This window comes from Durio zibethinus, chromosome 15, assembly GCF_047325235.1.
Source record: "Durio zibethinus cultivar Kanyao isolate XHJ-2024 chromosome 15, ASM4732523v1, whole genome shotgun sequence".
NCBI lineage: Eukaryota > Viridiplantae > Streptophyta > Magnoliopsida > Malvales > Malvaceae > Durio > Durio zibethinus.
The window spans coordinates 3,343,226-3,366,441 of NC_143176.1; the positions used below are offsets into that span (position 1 = coordinate 3,343,226).

The 23,216-nt window shown below is 30.4% G+C and overlaps 3 protein-coding genes across 3 annotated transcripts; 2 read left to right on the forward strand and 1 right to left on the reverse strand.

Annotated features, from left to right (window-relative positions):
- Positions 1–78: 78 nt before the first annotated feature.
- Positions 79–2,183, reverse strand: LOC111301572 (V-type proton ATPase subunit e1). The gene is made up of 4 exons (XM_022897351.2): positions 2,031–2,183; positions 1,809–1,936; positions 1,249–1,296; positions 79–417 (listed from the first exon to the last, which is right to left on the reverse strand). Exons 2-4 carry the CDS (start codon positions 1,904–1,906, stop codon positions 351–353), a joined length of 213 nt encoding a protein of 70 aa, XP_022753086.1. The 5' UTR covers positions 1,907–1,936; positions 2,031–2,183; the 3' UTR covers positions 79–350.
- A 1,968-nt stretch (positions 2,184–4,151) lies between these two features.
- LOC111301570 (serine/threonine-protein phosphatase PP-X isozyme 2) lies at positions 4,152–7,533 on the forward strand. The gene is made up of 8 exons (XM_022897349.2): positions 4,152–4,422; positions 5,232–5,384; positions 5,457–5,519; positions 5,595–5,680; positions 6,301–6,376; positions 6,454–6,722; positions 6,796–6,874; positions 7,055–7,533. The coding sequence occupies exons 1-8, from the start codon at positions 4,282–4,284 to the stop codon at positions 7,103–7,105; spliced, it is 918 nt and encodes a 305-aa protein (XP_022753084.1). The 5' UTR covers positions 4,152–4,281; the 3' UTR covers positions 7,106–7,533.
- Positions 7,534–8,500: 967 nt separating this feature from the next.
- LOC111301573 (uncharacterized) lies at positions 8,501–13,078 on the forward strand. The gene is made up of 6 exons (XM_022897353.2): positions 8,501–9,171; positions 10,135–10,513; positions 10,862–12,231; positions 12,319–12,432; positions 12,570–12,724; positions 12,811–13,078. The coding sequence occupies exons 1-6, from the start codon at positions 8,767–8,769 to the stop codon at positions 12,857–12,859; spliced, it is 2,472 nt and encodes an 823-aa protein (XP_022753088.2). The 5' UTR covers positions 8,501–8,766; the 3' UTR covers positions 12,860–13,078.
- The last annotated feature ends 10,138 nt before the right edge of the window (positions 13,079–23,216 follow it).

Below are 23,216 nucleotides of genomic sequence, written 5' to 3' on the forward strand. Positions count from 1 at the left end.
TTTGAAGCTGTAAACTGAGATCAGTGAGAAAAACTTGAATCGATCCGGGAAAAATTAGATGATCGATGGCAGTGATAATTGGAAAGAAAGAAATGTATTCTTTTTTCTATAATTATTTTATCAAAATTACAGAATGTCTGATAGAAGAACAGTAATTTTTATGACAATTGAATAAAAGATAACTTCAAGTGCCAACAAGAGAAGTCCATGCTGGAATAAGGATTACTTGCGGAAACAACATGAGAAGAAACTGAATCATCCATGATAGCTAAATCCAGATAATCCTCATTGGCCAATCCTTTTTGCCGGTTTACCGCGAACTTCCCAAAAGATTTTTTGTGTAAAGAATTTCACTCTCCTTCATTCAAAATGGGGACGATAAGTGGTTTCATTTGTGCAAGATATACAATTGCCCACCTATCAAAGCAAAAGAATTAACATTACAAACTAGCAAGACAGTGAATTTTACTTATTACATTAGAGCTCTCCATAAAAGTAGCTACAAAGACTACTTGACAAAGATGCATACCCATGTGCTAGATGCAGGACATTGGTCATTTGTATGAATATCATACATGCATTCAAGATGGAGAGAAGAGTAATGCTTAAAAAGCAAATATTCAGTCATCGAATCTGAGAGTACCAAAGGCAGAAGAGTAAACGTATTTAGTGTTTCTTTTAAATGGTAAAATCAAAACTTCATCATCTACCTCGGCAACCTATGAATCTACCTTATTCAACAATCATTATTTCAACAATCATAGCAACCGGCTAACTCTCACAAATGCATAGCATAACAGATCAAGGTACTTAAAGAGCTTAACCTTTAACAAGGTGTCCCATTCAGTAAATTCACAGATGACGAACCTAATGAACAAGCTACACAAGATATTATTCTCAGTTTTATGACAAGTTCATTATAAACACGTTCGAATTAGGTCTTTGCAAAAGCATTCAAACTTAGCATATGCCACAATGCAAAATTAGAATACATCCTAAGAAGAAAGCTAGTTTATCATAGCAGAAATTTGAGGAAGAAAAGGCACTGAAATTATACTCTTCATCTAAACCAAAATTTACTCTTAATCTAAACCAAAATTTTGGAAGGACAACATAGCAAAAAGATGCCAAAGGGTAATAATCATCATGCATTTAAGATTTCATATTATTACTACTTTCGAAGCAGTTTCTATAAAAAAAATCAAGCTACTACAGAAGAAAGACAATGTAAAATAAACATAAACTTACATCATCCAACAACAGACTGTTGCTGTAATGACCAGTGTTAGGTGCAACCTGCAAAACAAAACAAGGAAAAGCAGCTTTTCAATGAGAACAAGGAAAATCTAGGGATTCATTACTCTTATCGGCCGGAAATAATAAACAAACAAAAGAAAATTTCCTAGTCTCTAGCTGGCAAACCGGGCTACAACATATCAAAACATGGTACTGCATAATCAAAATACAGGCAAATCAGTTTGCTAGATCACCAATCTCATACACAATGCAATGAGAGGTGATAAGATTCATTCCACTTCAGAGTAATCAACCACAGCACAAAGAGTTCAGCATTGGATTACAGTGCTAACTTGCTATTCTATCTAACAGCCCCACTTGCAATACCAAATTAAAGCATATTTCATTAATTTACACCAATCTAAAGATACCCTTTAAACTTAATCAAAGTAACATTAACCCAGATTGTAAATAAGGTACAACTTTTAGCATTAGAATTATAAATCCAAAAAAGCCTAATAAAAATAGCAAATTCAATTCTAAAAAAGAGAAATTGTTAAAAGGACACTTACAGATTAGCAGAGGGACCTCTGTTACAGCAGATTCTGGTACAAAGTGATGCAATTATCCCAATCACAGCAAATATTAGGGTTGTTACCAAGAAACCCATATTCCAGATCTCAAATTTACCCAAAATTTCCTGCAAAAACAAAAAACTAAAGATTTTTTAAAAACTTGTTTGGGGCTCGGCAAAACCAAAAACAAATTTCGAGATCAGATATAAATCCACTTACCTTCAGTTTGGTTTCCGAGAAATCCAAGAAAATAACAGTAATTGGGATCTTAAGTTTGGATTCGGAAATTGGAAGCTTCGTTTCGTTGAGGTTTTAGATTTTAGTTTCGGATCTTCCTAAAAAGACCCGATATGTTCATCAACGACCCATCTCTCTGGCCCAAACTTGACATAAATGGGCTAACAATTGGCCCTATTTAGCAAAGTGGCCCAAATTGTGTCATAAGTCTATGAGCTTAAATTTGGGCCCATACAGGCTTTCAGCTCAAATGAATTTTATATGTTGGGTCGTAGTGGGCTAATTTGGGCTAACTCCGCCCAATTGAGATATTGGGTTTTTTTTTTTTACTTGATCATCTAGCACATACAAGAAACCCTAATTTTTTTTTTTTTTAACAAAAGATAAAAAAGATTTGAATTTTATTCTTATTATATATTGTGACTGTATAGAACCTTGAATTAAACCTTCATCCAAAAAATCCCTACTTTAGCAAGGATTCTATATTTGCAGTAAATGGGCTAACATTTAGCCCTTATTGAGTTAAAATGGCCCAAATTGTGTCAAATTTTAAGAAAATGGGCTTAAATATCGGGTCATGTCGGGTTTTCAGCTCAAATGGGCTTTACATGTTGGGTTTAGTGGGGTAATTTGGGTTAATTGGTCCAAATATGTAGCCCAAATTGGGCCGTGAGTTTTATATTACTTGATTATCGAGCAAATACAAGAAACCCTTTTTTTTTTTTTTAAAGGAAATAGCAATGTAAAGATTAAAAAAAAAAAAAATTGTAAGTATTGAGATTTGAATTTTATATTTATTAGATGTTGTGATTGTATGAAACTTGAATTAAACTTTTATATAAAAAAAAAAAAACCCTACTTTACCAAGGATTCTATATTTCCTAGGATTTCTTGTCAAACAATCATTTGAGTTACTACTTAAATATAAAAACTAGCCTTCCTACAGATTCATAAAAGCAAAAGAAAAACATGACATCCTTAACATCCCTTGTTGATTTGTCATGGCTAATGGCATTGTTGCAAGAAAAAACAAAGTTTTATCAATCTTTTTCTTGCCCATGTCAAACCACAACAAGGCAAAAAATTTTCTTTTGTAAAGATTGCATGTTGGGTTTTTTTTATTGTGAAAGCTGTAACAATTTCTCTCTTGATCATCATCAAGGTCATCACATTCTTCAAGTAAGTCTCCCATCTTTAATCAACACAATTTATGCTTCTTACTCAATAATTGATATAAAATAATTATTTTTATATTTTAATGTTTATTTTTTTTTTCAGGTATTTCAATTAGGATATGAACAGATAGGAATTAACGTTTTAACAATAAAAGATTTGTTCGATGTATCTGATATCGAATCTAATAATATTGAGAATTATTTTGAGATTGTTTTTATAGGAAAGATGCAAGAAAAGCATGCAAGTTGTAGTAAGAGTGACTGCAAGGATATGAGCAAGAATTGTGAAGTATGTGGATGTCAATTACAAAGTGCAACATCAAAGTATTGTTCAATTGAATGCAAAGTAAAAGTTTCTTTATAATTACTTCTATTATTAATACTTTGTTTTTTTTCAATTGGATAATCAAATTTCTAATTTATAAAATTTAATTAATTTTTTTACAGGTTGGCAAAAATACAAATTTGGTTATTACTTCTTATGAAAAATCTTTTGAAGAAGCTTTATCAAATTGAATTTAGATATAAAATTTTGTATCTAATAATCTCACGATTTTGTTCACGAATAGTAAACAAGTTTAGATCATTTTTCAAGAATTTATTAATTTTTATTAATTTTCAATGATCTTGTGTACCTATTTATTTAGTTTAGCGCATGTAAAACAAAAAATGGTATTTTTTTTACTTTTAAATATTTTACAATTTGGTTCTATTTTTTGGATTATCAGTACATTAATAATTTCCTCACTTCTTGACTAAACTAAATTGAGAAAAAGAAAATTAAAGGGGGAGATTGGAGAAATAGACAAGAAGTTTGGGGCCAATCTTGGAAATTATTAAAATAAAAGACCTATACTAGAAAAAGAACAAAACAACAGTGGCACCATAGCAAAAACCTCAAGAAAACAAAGAGAAAGCCCCAAAAAGAATCGAACCATACTTCTAAAATAATTTAATAACTACCCAGTTAACGAAAAGCTCCAGAGGTTCACAGATTTGGGAGGCTTTAGCCTTTGAATCTCGGCTAGCTGCTATTTTTGGGCTTTCCAAAGGGAAAGATGTCAGACCTAGACAGGCAAATAGAGCAACTAAAGAAGTGTGAGCCCTTGAAAGAATCCGAAGTGAAAGCACTTTGTCTTAAAGCCATGGAAATCCTCGTTGAAGAAAGCAATGTTCAAAGGGTTGATGCCCCTGTTACTGTATGTATTTTCATGTTCTCATATATGGGTTTGTGTTATTTCTTATGCTGGTGGTTTTTCTTTAGGCTGTTGGGTTGGTTTTTGTTGGAGTTTGATTTAGTGAAAGTAAAGGTCTTAGCTTTGTGTTGATGCGTTATGGGAATTTATTTCATTGTTTTAGTTAATGGGTTTTGCGCTCTTGTATTTTTTGTTGACATTTTAAAGCTCGCTGCTTATGGATATGTATTATTATGCGTATTTGCATTTGGGGCAAGAAATGAGATGAAATTGACTAGCGTTTTGAAGGAGAATTGATTGAAGAAAATATATCCTTTTTTTTTTTTTAAGGATTAGAAGCTTGGATTTTGCTAGAACGATTGAATTTGGTTAAAAGAAACAGAAGATTTATGTACCGGAGAATTTAATAAGGGTGGAAGTCAATGATGGAAGTAGGATTTAGGGTCTTTGAAGTCTGGCCATAGGAAAATATGTACATAGTGATGCGGTTTTATATCAATGGAGCAGTACTGCTGAGGGCAATTAGGTTGCTTTTCAGGTTCTGAAGTCTATAATCTTCTAGTAGTGTCTTTAACCCTCTTAAAGTTGAGACCAGCCTTTCCTTTGTCATGAACTTAGAGCTTGAAGGATATCATGCTGGATTGGTCTAAGTCTATGTCATAAGATGTTGATACATGTGTGCTATGCAGGGTTAGGTCAATGTTACCTCCTGGAAAACTTGGGCAGAGAATGGAAACTTTAATGCTGTTTTTAATTTGGATACTAACCTTATGCAATATAGAATACTTATAATTCTTTGATTTTTTGCGTAGATATGTGGTGATATCCATGGACAGTTTTATGATATGAAAGAGCTTTTTAAAGTAGGAGGTGATTGCCCTAAGACAAATTATTTGTTTCTTGGAGATTTTGTTGACAGAGGGTTTTACTCTGTGGAAACCTTTCTACTTCTATTGGCCTTGAAGGTAAACTGTCTTTTATAAAATTTTGAAAGATTTATTGAAATATTATTCTTCTGATAATTTGAGCATTATCAGGTGAGATATCCTGATCGCATAACACTCATTAGAGGGAACCATGAAAGTCGTCAGATCACACAGGTTAAGCAATTTTATTAGGCTACTCTATTAGATTCTTGTGTTTCAGAATATTCATTTACTGCCATTTCTTGACAGGTATATGGATTCTATGATGAATGCCTGCGTAAATATGGCTCTGTGAATGTTTGGAGATATTGCACTGACATATTTGATTACTTAAGGTTGGCCAGTTTCCATTATTAGAAATATAAATTGTCAAGGCCTCCTGCAGGTCGGAGGGGCAGTAATGTTTCAGTGTTGTGAAGTGGCAATTGAGTTGCTTTTATAAGGGTTGGTTTAATACAGTATCTTATGCTTTGATCATAAAAGTGAAGGGACCAATTGAGTTTCTTTTATATTATTCACAGTTAAACTAAAGTTGACAAGTGTAGCTGTCCCATATTTGTTGTCTGGATTAAATCCCTTTATATCTCCTCATATAACCACTAGATGTTGAGAACTTCATCATAGCAGCCGGCCAAGCAAGTACCCTGTCTTATTCTTTTTATTTGATAAGCACTGGCCCTAGTGGAAGCAGTTACTCTATTGTCTTCTCATTATTTTAATCTACTGTCTTGTATTATGACAAAACCTCAAAATGCTATCATTTAGATGATTTATTATAAAAGAATTAAACCTTCTTTGTCATGTTTGTGAGTTGATACTCCACTGACAGTTCTAGCTCCCTCCCCCTATGCCCTTTCTTCTGGTCCCACAAAGTTACTTGCTGCACAACCTATATTTAAGTACTATATATAAGGTCTTTTCTGATGATATTTTATTTTGTCAATTATTGTATTAGTCTTTCGGCCCTTATTGAGAACAAAATTTTTAGCGTCCATGGTGGTCTCTCTCCAGCTATATCAACTTTGGATCAGGTCAAAGAAGCTATCTTATTATTGGGTAATTGTTGCGAAGCTTTATCTTAGTGGTACTAATACGATGCTTCTTCCAGATTAGAACGATTGATCGGAAGCAAGAAGTACCTCATGATGGTGCCATGTGTGACCTGTTGTGGTCAGACCCTGAAGACATTGTTGATGGTTGGGGTTTGAGTCCCCGTGGTGCTGGTTTCCTCTTTGGCGGCAGTGTTGTCACTTCATTCAACCACACAAACAACATTGACTATATATGCCGTGCACATCAGTTGGTTATGGAAGGATACAAATGGATGTTTAATAACCAGATAGTTACAGTCTGGTCAGCTCCCAATTACTGTTACAGGTAAATTATGAATTTGAGATTTCCTCTTCCATTATTCCGTAGCTTAATGTTTTATTCTTGCATGTGGTTGCAGATGTGGTAATGTTGCTGCAATTCTTGAGCTAGATGAGAACCTTAACAAGCAATTTCGCGTGTTTGACGCAGCACCTCAGGTTTGCACATAACTTACATGCAATTGACTGCCAAATGCAAAGCTTGCGTGAAACTATTGGTAATTCAATTTTTGCATGTGAAATGATGTTACGACCTGCAGCATATGACTTACTAGGCATGCACTTTCAGTTAAGTTGATTACATCGTTTGACTTACTCGAAGATTATTATCAAATGTAGGAATCAAGAGGCACTCCTGCCAAAAAGCCTGCACCAGATTACTTTCTATGAAGCGGATGTAAAGTTTTACCTTTTTCGAGTCCATTACACAAACTGATCAATGATAGGATTTACGGTGACTTGGTGCATACATTCTCCTATGATAGCAGAAAAACAATGGATAGGCTTCTTCATGAATAGCAAGGATTGTATTTCCAATTCACAATGCGATTGCACTGTTGGGCTTGCCTTTGTTGTTTGTCTGCTCCTACCTTGATCAATGTGTGCTTGTAATAGTAGTGTGTTTAGGGCAGAGGGGAAGAGAGAGAGAGAGAGAGAGAGAGAGAGAGAGAGAAAATGATTCTTAACAAGAATTTGATTACGACTAGCGGAGAATGAGACGGTTGTAACTATGATTCTTATATGAGAAATTTCTAAAATTGGTTTTGTGCCATAGAAGTTTATTTGTCAAATGTTACCATGTTTCTTGGTTTCATATACACGGGACCCTGGATGGAAGAATCTGCATCTTTTGCTTTTCTTCGTTTTTCTTGCCATTTTTCTTCATCACTGTATGCAACAGAACTGGCTGAGCTCATTTTAGCAAAAAATGGGAAACCGATGATTCTTTAGTTTAGTGTTTTTTTTTTTCTTTTTTAAGATTCTATTAGTTTTGTTAATATAAATGTTCTTATATAATTTTTTTTATTTGAGATTATTAGAATTTGATTTAATTTTGTTCATCTTAATATTAAGATAACAGTATGCTTACCTTAAAAAAAAAAAAAGTTGTAGCATGCTTAGAGTTACACGATAGATTTGGTTCCTTTCCTCTTTTACTGACGTCGTTAATTCTCATTGCTCACTTCATCTTATCCGTACAAAAATTCTTAACCCTAGATTTACCTCAAAATCTAGGATGACTATAAATCAGTTTAAATTGATTTAATTGATGTAAATCGATAAAAAAAAGTTTAATTTAATTTATTTAATTTTAATTATAATTGTTAAATTGATTAAATTAATTAATTTTTTATTTATAAAAATGATAATCTAATTGATTAAATTAATCAAATTTTTAATAAATAAAAGTAAAAAAATTAAAAAATATATTTTTATTTATTTTTTCTTATAAAATATTATTAAAATTATTAAATTTTTTAATGATTTAAATTAAATAATATTTAAATTTAAATTTTATTAAATTAAATTGATAATTAAATAATACATAATAAAAAAATAATAAATTAATTATTTAATTAAATCGAATTAATTTTAATCAATTCGATTATGTTTGTTATTTAAAACTTTTCCGCCACTTAATTACTTGTTGAACGGAAATTATTTAATTTAATTATTAATTTTTTCAAACCTTATCAAAATCCTCAAAATGCCGTACCCCAAACCCGGTCCGATCTCAACGAGCCACCAGGTTTTTATAAATTACAAAACTCCGCCAAAAAAAACAATCTTTTTCGTCATCTACGCTCCCAAATCTCTTTTTCTCTCAATCCTACTCTTCTGCCTTAAAAAAAAAAAAAAATCATTTAACAAAATCTCTCTCGCCAATTTACCCGCCAAAAAGTTCCCTGAATTTTTATATTTAAGCTCACCAACTTTTTAAAATTTCCACATTCCCCCTTTAATCTTCCTCTCTCCCTTTCCCACTTTCTTCTTCTGGCTGCGGTATCTCTTCAGAACGACGTCGGTTTTAACATTAGTATTTTTTTTTAATGGATCCAGAGGTGGCTGTGAACCAAAACGCGGCTTTTGAGCCTTCTCCAACGGTAGGCGAGAAACGAGGGATCGAAAACGGGGATGTGTCCGTGTCCAAGAAGCAGCGATGCGGTGGGGAATTAAAAAGAGTGGCGCAGATAGTGCTGGTGCTGTCGGCGATGGGGAAGATGAGGGGCGGAGGGAGGAATCCCACAGCGGCGGAGATGGCGTTGATGGCGGAGGCGCGTGAGACATTAGCAGAGATGTGCGTAGAGATGGCGCCGAAGGATATTGTCGGGAGGGAGGCGATAGGGAATGTGATTGAAGAGTTGGGCCTTAATTCCAAACTCAGAGAGCAGAGATTAGGGTTTAGGGGTACGGGAATGTCGATTTCTCAGAAGGTTTTGTTTGCTAAAATGAAGGTAAAAAAGGTCTTAAATTTATAACCTTTTTTGCGTTTTGGGGGGATTTAGGATTATGGGTAGGGTTTATTTTTATTCTTCTAATGAATTTTTGGCATTAAATTGGCTTTTAGATGGTCAGGAATTATGGGTAAATTTGGATTTGTTTGGATTTTATATTTTTTACTTAATTTATTTTGATTTATATTTGTCAATAACTATATTGTGCAGACTTTAATTTTGTTTTTTTTTAGGGTTTAGGGTTTACGTGAGAATTTGTCCTGAAATTGAGGCCTGCCAAAAAGGTTTTTTTGCTTGTAATTAGGAACTTTAAAGGTCTCAATGTATTGTAAAATTTGATGTTCTTGTTGGTTTTAAAAGTGAATTTTGGGGGATTAAGGGTTTTGTGTGAACGGTGAAACTTTTAACTTGGTTTAAATTGCGCATAAGAAGAAGGTATACTAGGGTTTTAGTAACTATTGGCAGGTTTTAGTCATTTTTACTCTGATATTCTCTGTGGCTTAGTTGTTACTTTCTGGGTTCATGGTTTTGGGCACTGAAACTGGGCATGGCTTAAAGTGGTTTCTCAGTATAGAGTGAAAGATGCCTTTGAATCATAGGTTGCCTTAAAGGGTTGCGATACCATTCTACCATGGTAATGTAATTTGATGTGCTGTTATATTTAGCTTCTTGAACAGCTTGACATTTTTTAGCAAGAATACTATACTAATCATGCTATCCAAAGGAATCTTTCTATTGTTCTCCTAAATTATGCAGCATTCTCATGATTTTTATGAAGGTAATATTAACTTTTTGGTTAGCAAATTCCTCTTTCCATGATCTATGTGCTGCCAAGCTTTTCAGCTCTTTTATTAAAAGAACATCCTTGTTGGGCATTGTAAATGATGGAAAAGTTTGTGGTATTTAAGTTACTTAGGATTAATAATGGAAGCTGAGTGTTTGATTACCTTAATGCTTTTCCAGATGGAAGAACCCAAGAAATTTAATGCACCTGCTATATATACATCTCAGTCATTGCAAACAAATGTCATTGGATCAGCCGAAAACCGTGGAGCATCACATGCAGTTCACATTTTACCATCAGATCGACCAATTCATGCAACTGTATCTTCTGGAAGCTTCCCAGTTTCTTTGCCCCCTGCTCATGTTACAACAGCAGGTTCAACTCCCTTACAGCATCAATTGCCCTCCAGTGATGTAAAAATGCCTACAATGTCTACTGGACTGCCAAGTGGCCATATAGGTAGGGATCCGTCTTCATTTGCATACCCTAGGGTTGAAGGACCACAAATTAAGTTGGATGGAGGATCAAATGTGGCTTCTTATGTCTCCCAAGTACCAGGTAATTCTCTCTTCCATCATGTCTTCTTCCCTTGGTAGCAAACAAGGACCCTATTTACATATCATTTGGAATTTTTTGGGCTTTGTATTTAGTATTATCGAAAGATTTGATAATATGGCATACTTCCTTTTTCCATGGATGGGGGAATGGTTTTCTCGGCTTGCAATGGTGTTCTATTATGGTTAGCAAATGATCATGCCATGGTCTAGCTAATTCTAATACTTTTGTTTCTTTACTCAAATGTGCTGCTATTATATTACTACTATTCTTTCCCTTGGTTCTGCTAAACATTTAAGCATCCTTATCCATACATCATATCTGAATTCATGCAAATATCGTCTGTTTCAGCTAATTCTTCAGCAAGCCATCCACTTGTGAATGCTCCAACTTGGTCTATACAGGCTCAACCTGCAGTATTAGCCAAATTCAGTCAAGAAAACAAGGTTTTGACACATAATCCTACTAAGATTGAAGGAAGTGCTGGTCTGACTACATCACAAATGGCTCCTCAAGCAGTGAGAGACCAAACCTTTAGACCATTCATTACTCAAACTGCAACTGGAACTTTTCCAAGTGCTCACCAACCTGTGCAAGGCATGAACTTTGCACAAGCTCCTCCATCTATTAATAATCACAATGAAATTGCTCGAATTGTTCAAAAGTTGTTACAACCAAAGCTTCCAGAGCATCCTACTTGGACTCCTCCTTCTAGGGAGTATATGAATAAGGCTTTGACTTGCCAAACATGCAAACTTACCATTAATGAAGTGGAAACTGTGCTGCTTTGTGATGCATGTGAGAAAGGATTTCACTTGAAATGTTTGCAGTCAAACAATCAGAAAGGAATCCCTAGAGGTGAGTGGCACTGTGCTAGATGCTTGTCATTGTGCAATGGGAAGCCTTTGGCCCCTAAATATGGTCGTGTCATGAGAAATATCAATGTACCCAAAGTGCCTTCTAGCACAGCTGAAGCTCAGTCATCTTCAGAGAAGAAAGTGGAAAATCTAGACCTAATGGTCAATCATGAGAAGGTAACAGCAAATGGAAGCTCTGCTTTACAGACACCTGCTGTGGCTGGTACAGCGGACAGCAACTCTGTTGAGTCAGCATCTGGTTCTAAGATTCCAAAAGGGAACTCGACAAAACCTTTGGAGGCTGTATGTGATTCTCCTTCTGTTGCCACAGTAAGTGACAGACCTGAAGAACATTCTCAAATGACTGAATCATCTATTCCTGAAGAAAGAAAAGATCCTGCATCAACATCACAACCTGCTGATACATCATCTAACACAATCAGCAACAAGGTGGATCATTCACAGCCTTTACATAACTCACAAGATAACCAAACAGGGCAGCAAAACTGTGCTGAAGTTCCTTTGAATAATTGTCATGATGAAAGTTCTGGTGTTAAAGATTTGGAGAAAGGCATTTTGAAAGGAGATATTGACTGTAGTATAAGGAGTAATCAAAATGAACAAGATGCTGCAGTTGCACAAGTAAATTCTATTGGAAATTCTGGAGCTACTATTGAGATTTCAAGGCATCCTGAGTTTTCTTCTGATGGTTTGCATACTGTTGAATGGACTGGTGATGTATTTCAAGTTGCGGATGGGAAAAAGTTTTACCAGTCTTGTTGCATTGATGGCATAACTTATAAAGTGCATGATCATGCTCTTGTTCATTCTGGCCAGGATAAACTGATACCATCCAAGCTTCAGGTGAGCATGTTTGGAAAATTTATATTGAGACTGCTGGTCACAATAACCTGTAAAAACAAGCTTCATAATTTTGGATCTTCACTGCAGGCAATGTGGGAGGATGGTAAAACTGGGTCAAAGTGGGTAGTTGTGAAAAGGTGCTATTTTCCTAGTGATTTGCCGGAAGCTGTTGCTCATCCATGTAACCCCGAAAGCTGTGAGGTAATCTGTTTTCTCATGCATGTTTATGTTGATTGTTTCCTCACTATTCTTCTATCTTTTGTCAAGGATAAGAAGACTGTCGTAGTGGCAAATAAAATTCAATGGTTGCCAATAGTTCTTTTTGTTGTTCTTTGCAGGTTTATGAATCTAATAACGATAGCACTGTCATGGCAAGCTTGATTCAAGGACCATGTGAAGTTCTCCCTGCTGCTAAATTTAAGGAAGAAAGGGAAAGACGAAGTCAGATAGGAATTGCGGCAAATGAAGGATTAAGGGCAATTTTTTTGTGCAAGTATGTATATTCATTTGATAAATTTAGCATGTGTTAAAACACATGATGAATTGGATTGACTAATGATGGAAGTATTCATTCTGCAGATGGCTTTACGATGAATTCAAAGGAAGCTTTCAGCCTATATCAAATTAATATGGTTATGCATCTGCATACTTAGCATGCCATCACTTTTTCTGTGGCAAATTATATCCTCAACTCATCAGGTAATCAAATTAACAATATCTTGATCATACAAGAGAAACTTTGTTTCGCAATTAGCTTGTATTACCCGGACCCATTTAATTATTTGAAACATTTTTGGATATACTTATATAACTGTTTATGTCAAAACACGTTAAATTCCTTGCTCAAGGCCTAACTTCGCCTATTGGGCCTAAATAGGCCCGTTACTGTTTAAACACTATTGAAATACGGAAAGCCATTTTTTATTAATATTATATATATATATTTTTAAAATTAAATTTAAATAAAAATTTGTTGTTGTTTAAACAATGTTTTGGATCCAACTCAAGACTTCAAATTTTGTATATCCAAGGCTCGGTTCGAGATAAGTTCGAACTATAGGTCATCAAGCAAGTAACACGACTCATCTACAAATCTAATTTGAAGAAAGAGGTGGACTTCTCCTACTTTATCTTTAGAGTAAATAATAATTAAAATTTATTAGAGGTGTTTATTAAGTTGGTTCAATTATTGAATTAAATTATTTAAAATCAAATTAATTAAATTATGTTATTTTATTTTTATTAATCGAATTAAATTTTTTAATTTTGAAAATTAATTTAGTTAGTTTAATTAATATTTTTGGTTAATCAAGTAATAAAATATATTAAACTCAATTATATTTTAAATTTTAAATTTTTAATATTTAAAACAAATTAAATAAAATAATCTAACAAAAATATTTAAATACCAAAATATTAAATTAAAAATTTTAATAATTTGAAATGAAATAGGTAATTTCATATTTTTTTGTTTTATATATAAGTTTTAATATATTTCGATTAAAATTTTGATTTGAAAATTAAATTAATTAAATTTCAAAAATTTGAAATTCTTTAAAAATTATATTCAATAATTGATTGAAATTAATTTAATAAATAATCGATTAATCGAATTAAATTAAATTCAATCGATTAGTTTAGTTAAAATCAAATAACGAATATTTTTAAAATTTACTATTCACTTAGCAGTGCTTAATCCAGTCATTTAACGGATTTTGCTTGTAGAACAGGTAATCATGAAATATGTAATGAAGCATGATATAAGAATTGAGGGGGACAAGAGAAAGGAATAAAATGAACATTTCAGTAACTTACATAGCTTTTTCCTATCAAGAAAAAAAAAAAAAAAAGAAATACTAGTAAGCATTGAAAAAAATCATTTTTCTGCTGAAGTTCATGGATCCAATCAATTAATTATTCTCATGAAAATTGAAATATGAAAAAACCCTAAATTTCATGCAAATCATAGCTGCTATTCCCAATACCTACTAAAGTTATGCTGCCATGGGCAAGGGAGCAAACAGACATCTGCATTCAAAGCCTTTTGGTTCCTTCTGGTTTATCCCATTTTTTGTATCAATATTTCCTCATTCTATGGATCTCTCTACTTTTCAACTACCTATTTCTGGCACAGATGAAATGCTCTAAAGACTCTTCAACACTCCTTTGGAGAAAAAATATATATATTTAAAGTTTAATTTAATTGATTCATATAATAATTTTTTAAAAAATAACATTTAATAAGAGCAGTTTAGTGAGTAAAACTCTTGCTATACATAAAATCTAAAAAAAAAATCCGATTCATTAAATCTAATGTGTGTAACCTTATTTTATATTTTTAAAAGAGATTATTTTCATGAAAAAAATAATTAATATAAATTTAAAATTTAAATTTTAACACCTATAATTCTTCTGATTATCCTTATACTGCAATTGTCTTTTGTAAAAAAAAAAATAAATAAAATAATTGCCTTTTCAACATATTTTTGGAAAAAACCATATATATATATTCGAAGTTTAACTTAATATATTCGTATAATACATTTAATAAGAATTGTTTGATACATAAAATTATTGTTATGCACAAGATCTGAAGAAAGATCGAATTCATTGAATTTAATGTACGTAAATTTACCTTACCATACATATTTTTACAAAAAATAATAAGTAATATAAATTTAAAATTTAAATTTCTAACACTTATAATTTCTCTCTTGAAATGCAGTTGTATTTGATAAAAAAAAAAGACAAATTAAGGTTTAAACTTTCAATCACTAATTTTGTTTAATTAATGTTTATTTTAATCTCTAACAATCTTGTGAAGTGTAACTCAATCATATCCTAACATGAAACCTAGCTAGCTATCTCTATAACAGAAAAGTATAAGAAAAGAAAGCATTAACATAATCTTTGATTATATATAAATTATTGATAGATGCTATAGCCTATTAAATGCTTTCTTCTTGGGTACCTTGACTTTTGACTTGCTTTGTCGATAGAGACCCCAACCTTATGTTGGGAATTTGCCAGATAAATCCAAAGCCAAAACAATTTCCTATCCATGAATGATTTACAGGAAGGCTGTTCCTTGTTTGTGTTGCATGATCATGCTTTGAATATGGTGAGAGAGATCTATCAAAGATGATGCAAATATTCAACTTTTGTCAGCCTATTAGAAGCTATGAACCTGGTTTATTAAGCGCACTAGCTACTTAACGAATTAAGATGTCAACCTTATACTTGTTTCAATGCTGAGAATCATTTGTGTGAGATGAATTTTAACAAGTTCATAATAATAGTTTACTATAAAATTTGGATTCGGAGATGAGTATCGGATATGGGTAAGAATTTATTATTAAATTTTTTTATTTAGAGAATCATATTTTTTATTTATGTGTATTGAATATGAATTATAGATATCTCATTTTATCGAATATATTTTTATCTATTTAGCGGTGTTAAGGATCATTTTTTTTTTTCTAAATCTTTATCTTTTAGGTTCTTTTGTAAGAGGATAATTCAAATCTATGAAGTTCAAAGTAAAAAAAGGGAAATGAATGACAAAATCTCAATCATAAGTTATGACAATTCTATAGCATAACTACCATCTTTTTTGACCATTCCAATTTCACTTTTAACCACACTCAAAACCCTTTTTACCTCAAACCGAGTTAAAAATTAATGCATATAATCAATCAACTCCATCAATCCTTATGAAAAAAAAAAGGGATAATCTTTTGGAATGGAAAGCATAAATTCAAAGCTAGGGTAGGTGCCAAAACATTAAAATAAGAGAAGGTGCATGTTCTAATTGCATGGCTTGTTGAATAATTATATTAAGTGTAATAGAAGCAAAGACCTAAGTGATGTAGGTCAGTTGGAGGTTATGGTAAAGGCAAGGCTGAAGAAGAAGAAGAAGAAAAATGGTCCAACCTTGTTTCACGTGAACTGCCGACCATCATGGCCGTGGTGTAGACTTTAAGGGAGAATTGGTGAAAAAGAAACAAGGGATCAAAGAGGGGTCAGTACAGAGAAAAAATAGAACAAGAGTTTTTATTTTTTTAATTAGATTTATTGCAGTTAAAGAAAGAATTTTTTTTTTTATATATAATTGTTATTTTTTTAATATCTATAATTGTCAAAAATTGAATTATGATAACTACAAGTAAGAATTCAATATTCTATTAACGAGACACATCCGGAATTGATAAATTAAATTATATTTTCGTTTGTCAAGGATTGAATAAAAAAGGGTTACGTAATTGATAGATTTATCAAAATTCAACTATGTTTAATTTTATTAGTTTATGAAATTATCTTTTCGAGATGACATCTAGTAAATTTGATATTCAAATCTTATCACTTACATTCTTTTTTTTTTATCCTCAAACTATGATTTCTTTTGTACCAAAAATTTAACCCCTTTCACTTTAGTTTTAGAGCGTTGGAGGATACATACAAACTTACTAATTATGTGTTTATATCTAATTATCAGTGGAGGCTTGAGACCTCTATCAGTCCAAAAAAAATATGAATTCATGTGTTCTAATCTTAGATAAAGTTTCAAAAATTTTCATTGGTCCGATTTATTTATTGTTGAGATTAATATTGATTATATCCTTCGTAATTATCAAAGTAGAGAGAGCATTTTCATCCATGAACATTTTGAGGACTCGTTTACATAATCAAATAAAAAATCAATATTTAAATGATAGTTTAATTGTGGACATTTAAAAAAATATATATTAAAAAATATTAATAATAAAGCTATTGTGCAATTTTTCAAAATATGAAATATCATCAAAGGACAATTTTAAAACTTTTAAAATTTATGACAAGATATGAAAGTTTTAATTTTTTATTACTATTATCATTATTTTTATTATTATTATGTTTTAATAATTTAATATATTTGAATTAAGTTCCATTAGATAAAATTTTTAGCTCCATCACTATAATTATAGTATAATTTGTGTTTGCTCAAGTCCTCCAATGGGGATGGAGATGGTTATTGCCACTTGCAAAAAGGAACCTTTTAGCCATGCAAATGGTAATAAGAACTATCAAGCACACACTCCTTGCATGCTTGTATACACCATGATTAAATGGATTTGTGACATTTCATTGTCAATCTTATTATTAGTCATTTGTGTCTGCCTTCCATTAATTGCTTCATCCACATAAGATTAAACCATCAATTATCTAATTTATTAGTAGATAAATATACAACTTTATAAATCTAATATTCAGTATGATCACATGTTCAATCTTAAATTATTTCTATAATTTGGCTTTATGTATATGTATATGATTGAGATCTAATATTTGTCAAATGATAATATTACTATGTATAACAAAAAAATATTATATAAACCAATAAGGAATGATTTATGAGTGTTGAAATTTGAATTTTAAACCTATTTGATATTATCTCTTTAAAATATTATATAAACCAATTGAATTAAGATTTGAATTCAATATATATATTTTTTGATAATACAATCATGATACATACTAAGAGTTTGAATTCCATTGTACTTTTAGTGCAATACAGTTGAGCTCATTGCATCACCAGTTGAATCTAAATATCAATTACAATGAGATCAATTCAATATAAATTTTTTTATGAATTTTTTTTTTCAATTGTAATTACAGTAATTTTTTTTTTTAAATCGCAACTACAATCATTTTTATTGTTGTTTTCAATTTTATTGAAACCAATCCGACCTCCCATCCAAATGAATCCTTAATTTAAAAGTACAGTTTCCCCACATGGCTATAAAAGGTTTTTGCACAAGTAAACAACACTAATCCAACAAAAGACTAGTAGTCTAATTAGTAGTTAAAAGGAGATATAGGTACAAAATGAACCTTGATTTCTGGGGTGATGTTCTAATAAATCACATAATAATTCATTATCATTTAGCTTTCAACGGATCTCTTGGATCCCCCTTTATCTCATAAAAAGTTATTAAAAAAAAAAAGTTGGACTTTGCACTATGACAAATAATAATTAATCTGAGTTTAAACTGTTCTAACAGAAACCACTTAATCATTCACCTGAACATATACTTCAAAAAGACAAAGATTAAAAAAAAAAAAACCTACATTGGATTAAGAAACATATTAATCCTAATTGAGATTATTAGTCAATAATTTTGACCCGGCCAAGCAGGTTAATTTAATTTAATCTTGTTTAGATAAATTAAGCAAAGAAGATTAAAAAAATGTTTATTTTGATTTGAATGGTTGTTGGGGATATTCCAGGCTAGTTGTCTACACATAATGCTGAGTTTTTGAATGTATTTGAAACCCTTTTGTGATAAAAGGGAAAAGCATGTAAGCAAAAGTTTGTTAAAAATGATAAACAATTCATAGTGGAAGTAGCTTCATTATTGTTATTATTATTTTTCGCTGAAATAATGGCTTTAAGGTTTTAACCTTATCCTTATGGACTTGAGAAAAAAAAAATATATGAAAAGAAAATGAAACTTTGGCCTAAAGAAGAAAGGTGGAAAGAAAATCTAATTTATGAGTAGTTTTTTTTATATTCATTGCTATGTAATATATATATTTTTGTTTGAATATTAATATTAATATTGTATACTTAAAATTAATCATACAAATTATTATTATTATTATTATTATTATTATTATCTCTATATATACATATATGTAAAGTTATGATTTTCTAACCATAAAATTAAAAAAAAAAAAATTACATTGCAATTATCAATGAGCTGTTTGCGTAATGGTACTTAAGTTAATGTTAAAGTTTTCGAATTTGAATGTCAATGATACAAAATATAAATATAAATATATATATATATATATAATTCCCCTCTACTTCTAATAAAAAAATGTGTCATTATTCATTAAAGATCCTAAATCCATGATTCTACAGTGAACTTAGCTATTGCTCTCCAAATTAAGCATACTAGCAGCCCACATTAAAAGAAATGGCTAGCAATTTTTTTAGGTATTTACAGCTATCATTTACTCAAACTAGTGGTTTAAGACTAAACAAGTTTTAAAAAGGCAATTCTAATGCCAATAAAGTCAAGTAACTAACTAAAATTTTAATACAAAATTTTCCTTTTCTTTTTATATTTTTAAGTTATGGTTAAGGATTAAATTTGAGACCTTCGATCTTGAAACCGATTTCAATATCGTTGAACTAATAAATATTATTGGTAAAAAACGCTTCTCTTTTGCCCTATGTATAATTTAACCCAAATTTCGATCTAAATTGTAGACACCTTATTTAGTTTCAGACTCAAACCAATTGAATCCAAAATTGATCCAAGCCCAATTGTCCAATTTTTTACATTTTTTTTATATCTTGTTTGTTTTATTTATTTATCTTTTAATTTTTTATTTATTTGATTTAAAATTTTTATCATAAATCATGTTAATAAAATTTGTGAAGTAATGTAAACACTGATCAACAATGATATTGGAAATTAAGAATAAAACATGATCTTTTCAAATATTAAATAAAGGTTGAAAAGAAATCAAATCAGAGAATCAAAGTCAGATTTAATTTGAAAAATTTTGAGAAATTTTGAAAATCAAGAAAAATCGAGACAATTCTAAAAATTAATTAAACTGGTTTTAAAGAGAATAAAAAAAACAAGTTAGAGCATAATCATATCTATAATTTTTTCTATTCAATGTAAATTTCTAAAATTCCTAGCAAATTGCCCTATATAAACATCAATGAATCACACACAAAAGGAAAAAAAAAAAAAAAAAAGGGAGAAAAGGATTATATAAAAACTTTTGAGAAGAAAAAAGGAGAGGAAAATCATTAAGAAAAAAGAGATACGTTCTGACGGTAGTTTTTTTTTTTCTTTTTGAATTTTTTACAGAATCTAGAATTATGAAAATTTATTTTAGTAAGCCATGCACCACAGCTGCTTAGCCGAGCTAACTTCAGGTATTTTATTTTTATTTATTTAACTATTTATTGATTTATTGATTTGATTATTTATTATTTTTTAAATATATTTTTATAAAAACATATTTAAATAAAAGAAATGGCTAGCAATTTTTTTAGGTATTTACAACTATCATTTACTCTAGCTGGTGGTTTGAGACTAAATAAGTTTAAAAAACACAATTCTAATGCCAATAAAGTCAAATAACTAACTAAAATTTTAATACAAAATTTTCCTTTTTTTATATATATTTTATGTTACAAAGTTTAAATTCAATACCTTCGATCTTGAGAGGGAGAAAAAGATTACATGAAAATTCTTGAGAAAAAGGAAAATCATTTAGAAAAGAGAGATACGATTCCTAGTAGTAGTTTTTTTTTTTTAATTCTTTCTAAATTTTGAAATTGTAAGGATTTATTCTAGTAAGCCGTGTAGCTTAGCTGCTTAGCTGAGCCGACTTAGGTATTTTATTTTATTTTATTTATTTATTTATTTGATTATCTATTATTCTTTAAATATATTTTTATAAAAACATATTTAAATAAAAGACTTATAGTATTTTATTTTATTTTATTTTATTTAACTATTTTATTTATTTATTTGATTATCTATTATTATTTAAATATATTTTTATAAAAACATACTTAAATAAAAGAGATGGAGAAAAAGATTATACGAAAACTTTTAAGAAAAAATGAGAGAAAAATCATTCAGAAAAAAGAGATACGATTTCTGACAGTATTTTTTTTTTTTGAATTCTTTGCAGAATCTAAAATTGTAATGACTTATTCTAGGCTTAGCTAAGCCAACTTTAGATATTTTATTTTATTTTATTTATTTAACTATTTATTTATTTATTTGATCATTCAAATGGCTTTGTTATCAAAATGCATGAGTTACAAAAAAAAAAAAAACCAAAACTAAAAAACAAAAAAAAAAGTTAATTGTGAAATCATGCATATTGGGCATTCAAATGAACCTAAAGTCAATCAAAAAACAAATTGTCTCCTAAGAACTGCTTTTCAGCAAGTATCCATAATTGAAAGGCTAAATGTTCAATTTATGATTAAAAATTTAGGTGGTTGCTCAATTAAAGATCTCAACTTTAATTTAGTTTAATATAGGATATAACATTTTTGAATTTGTTCAAATAAGGACTAAGTTATGATCGTGGCTTACACATATCGTTAAGTCTACTTTTCGTTAACATTTTTCATTAATACCATTAATTCTAATAAAAAACATAAAAATTGATCACAGTAATAATTGATAATCAATAAGGAGACAAGGAGCAAAGTTAAACACAACAACTAGCCTCGAACAATCAAGCAAGAGAGACTAGAGAGTAGCAATTCACAATCAAAGGCCGTTGCAAAGCTAGAAAATTGGGCAAAGTTTTGAATATTTGAAGGCGTAAAAAATTACACAACAAATCATTTGTTCTAAAAAGTTTTTTAGCTTAAGAAAAAAATTTTTGTTAGGCAATCAACACAACAAATTCATCAACAAGATTAGCAATCAACAATTAGCCTCAAATGAGTAATTGATCCAACAAGGGGGTTCTAATACACAAAAGCAACCACAGCAGCAAGATTTTAAAATTCATCAATAAGGGATTTTTTATTTTTGATTCTTTTTGGGAATTTCTCAACAAGGATTTTTCTTTTGGGTTTGATTCTTTTTGGGGTTTTTTGGGTTTGATTTTTTTTTGAAAATTTTTGGGTTTTTAAACAGAGTTAGAAAAAGAAATCGGTGCTGATTGATCGGTAGCATAATAAACGACAAATGGCATCAGATTCTGGTAATGAGATTTTGTGATTCTGAACTCTTCATTTTTTAGGTTGTAGTTGGGTTTTGATTTGGAGATTTAGGAGAGAAGAACATAAAAAAAGGGTTAAATCAAAAATTTTGATTTTAGTTACAAAAAAACTATGCTATTGATGAAGGACGAAGATCAATGGTGATAATTAGCGACAACATTGATGAAGAAAGAAGTTGATTTTTGAGTGTTTGTTCTTCGATTAACAAAAACACAAAGATGGTAGAGTTTGCTTGAGAAAAAAAATTGAAAAAGATAGAATTTTTTGTTATTTTTACTATTCATTATATTGTAAAACAGTGATTCACTCTTTTTTATGCATTTGTAAATCACAACCGTAACAGAAGGCTTTATTTGAATAAATTCAAAACCATAACATCTTATATTGAGCCAAATTAAAGTTGAGATCTTTAATTGAAAATCACACAAACGTTGGACTTTTATTGAGCGTTTAGCCTTTTGAAATGAAAAATGGCCATATTTCAAATTCTCTTCACAAAAGAAGAAAATATCCATTTGTCACCCTTTTGAGCCTATTGATTATTCTCTTTGAATGAATCCTAACCAAGGATCACCTTTCAAATTTGGAGACAAGTTCAAGAAGAAATGGATCTCATCAAGATGGCATGTTATCTTGTATGAAGGTTAAAATAATAATTTCTTATGTTAAAGAACAAGCTTGAAATAAAAAGAGTTTCAAAAATTTTGAACTCATGCAAAAAAAAAAAAAAAAGGAGAAAAGTGAAAAGGCATGTTTTGATAAAAGGAAAAACATCTCTGGAAATGAAATGATCATTGGTTTGATCACCTATTGTAGACACCTTATTTTGTTCGAGATTCTTTGTCAATTGAGAGCGATTCAAGCTTGATTGTAGGGATTTTTATTCATTTTTATTTCAGATTTTTCTTTCGTATTTATCATTTTTTTATTTTTATTTTATGGTCTATCTATTGTATTTTTTTCTTTATTATCTGATTAATTAATTTTTTTAAAAAAAGAAAAAAGTTGAAAGATCTAGATTAGGCTTGGTGATTGTGATGATTGTTATCTAGATGCTAATATTTAGCTTTGGATGCCAATAAGAATTGAATTGAAACTCTATTAGCATGGTTTTATAAATCATTGTGATTCATCAGCAATGGACAGCAACAAAGGCCCAGGGGATTTTGCATAAAAAATATAGAGGAAACAACCAGCTGAAAGTCATTTTTTTCCTTGTTTTTAG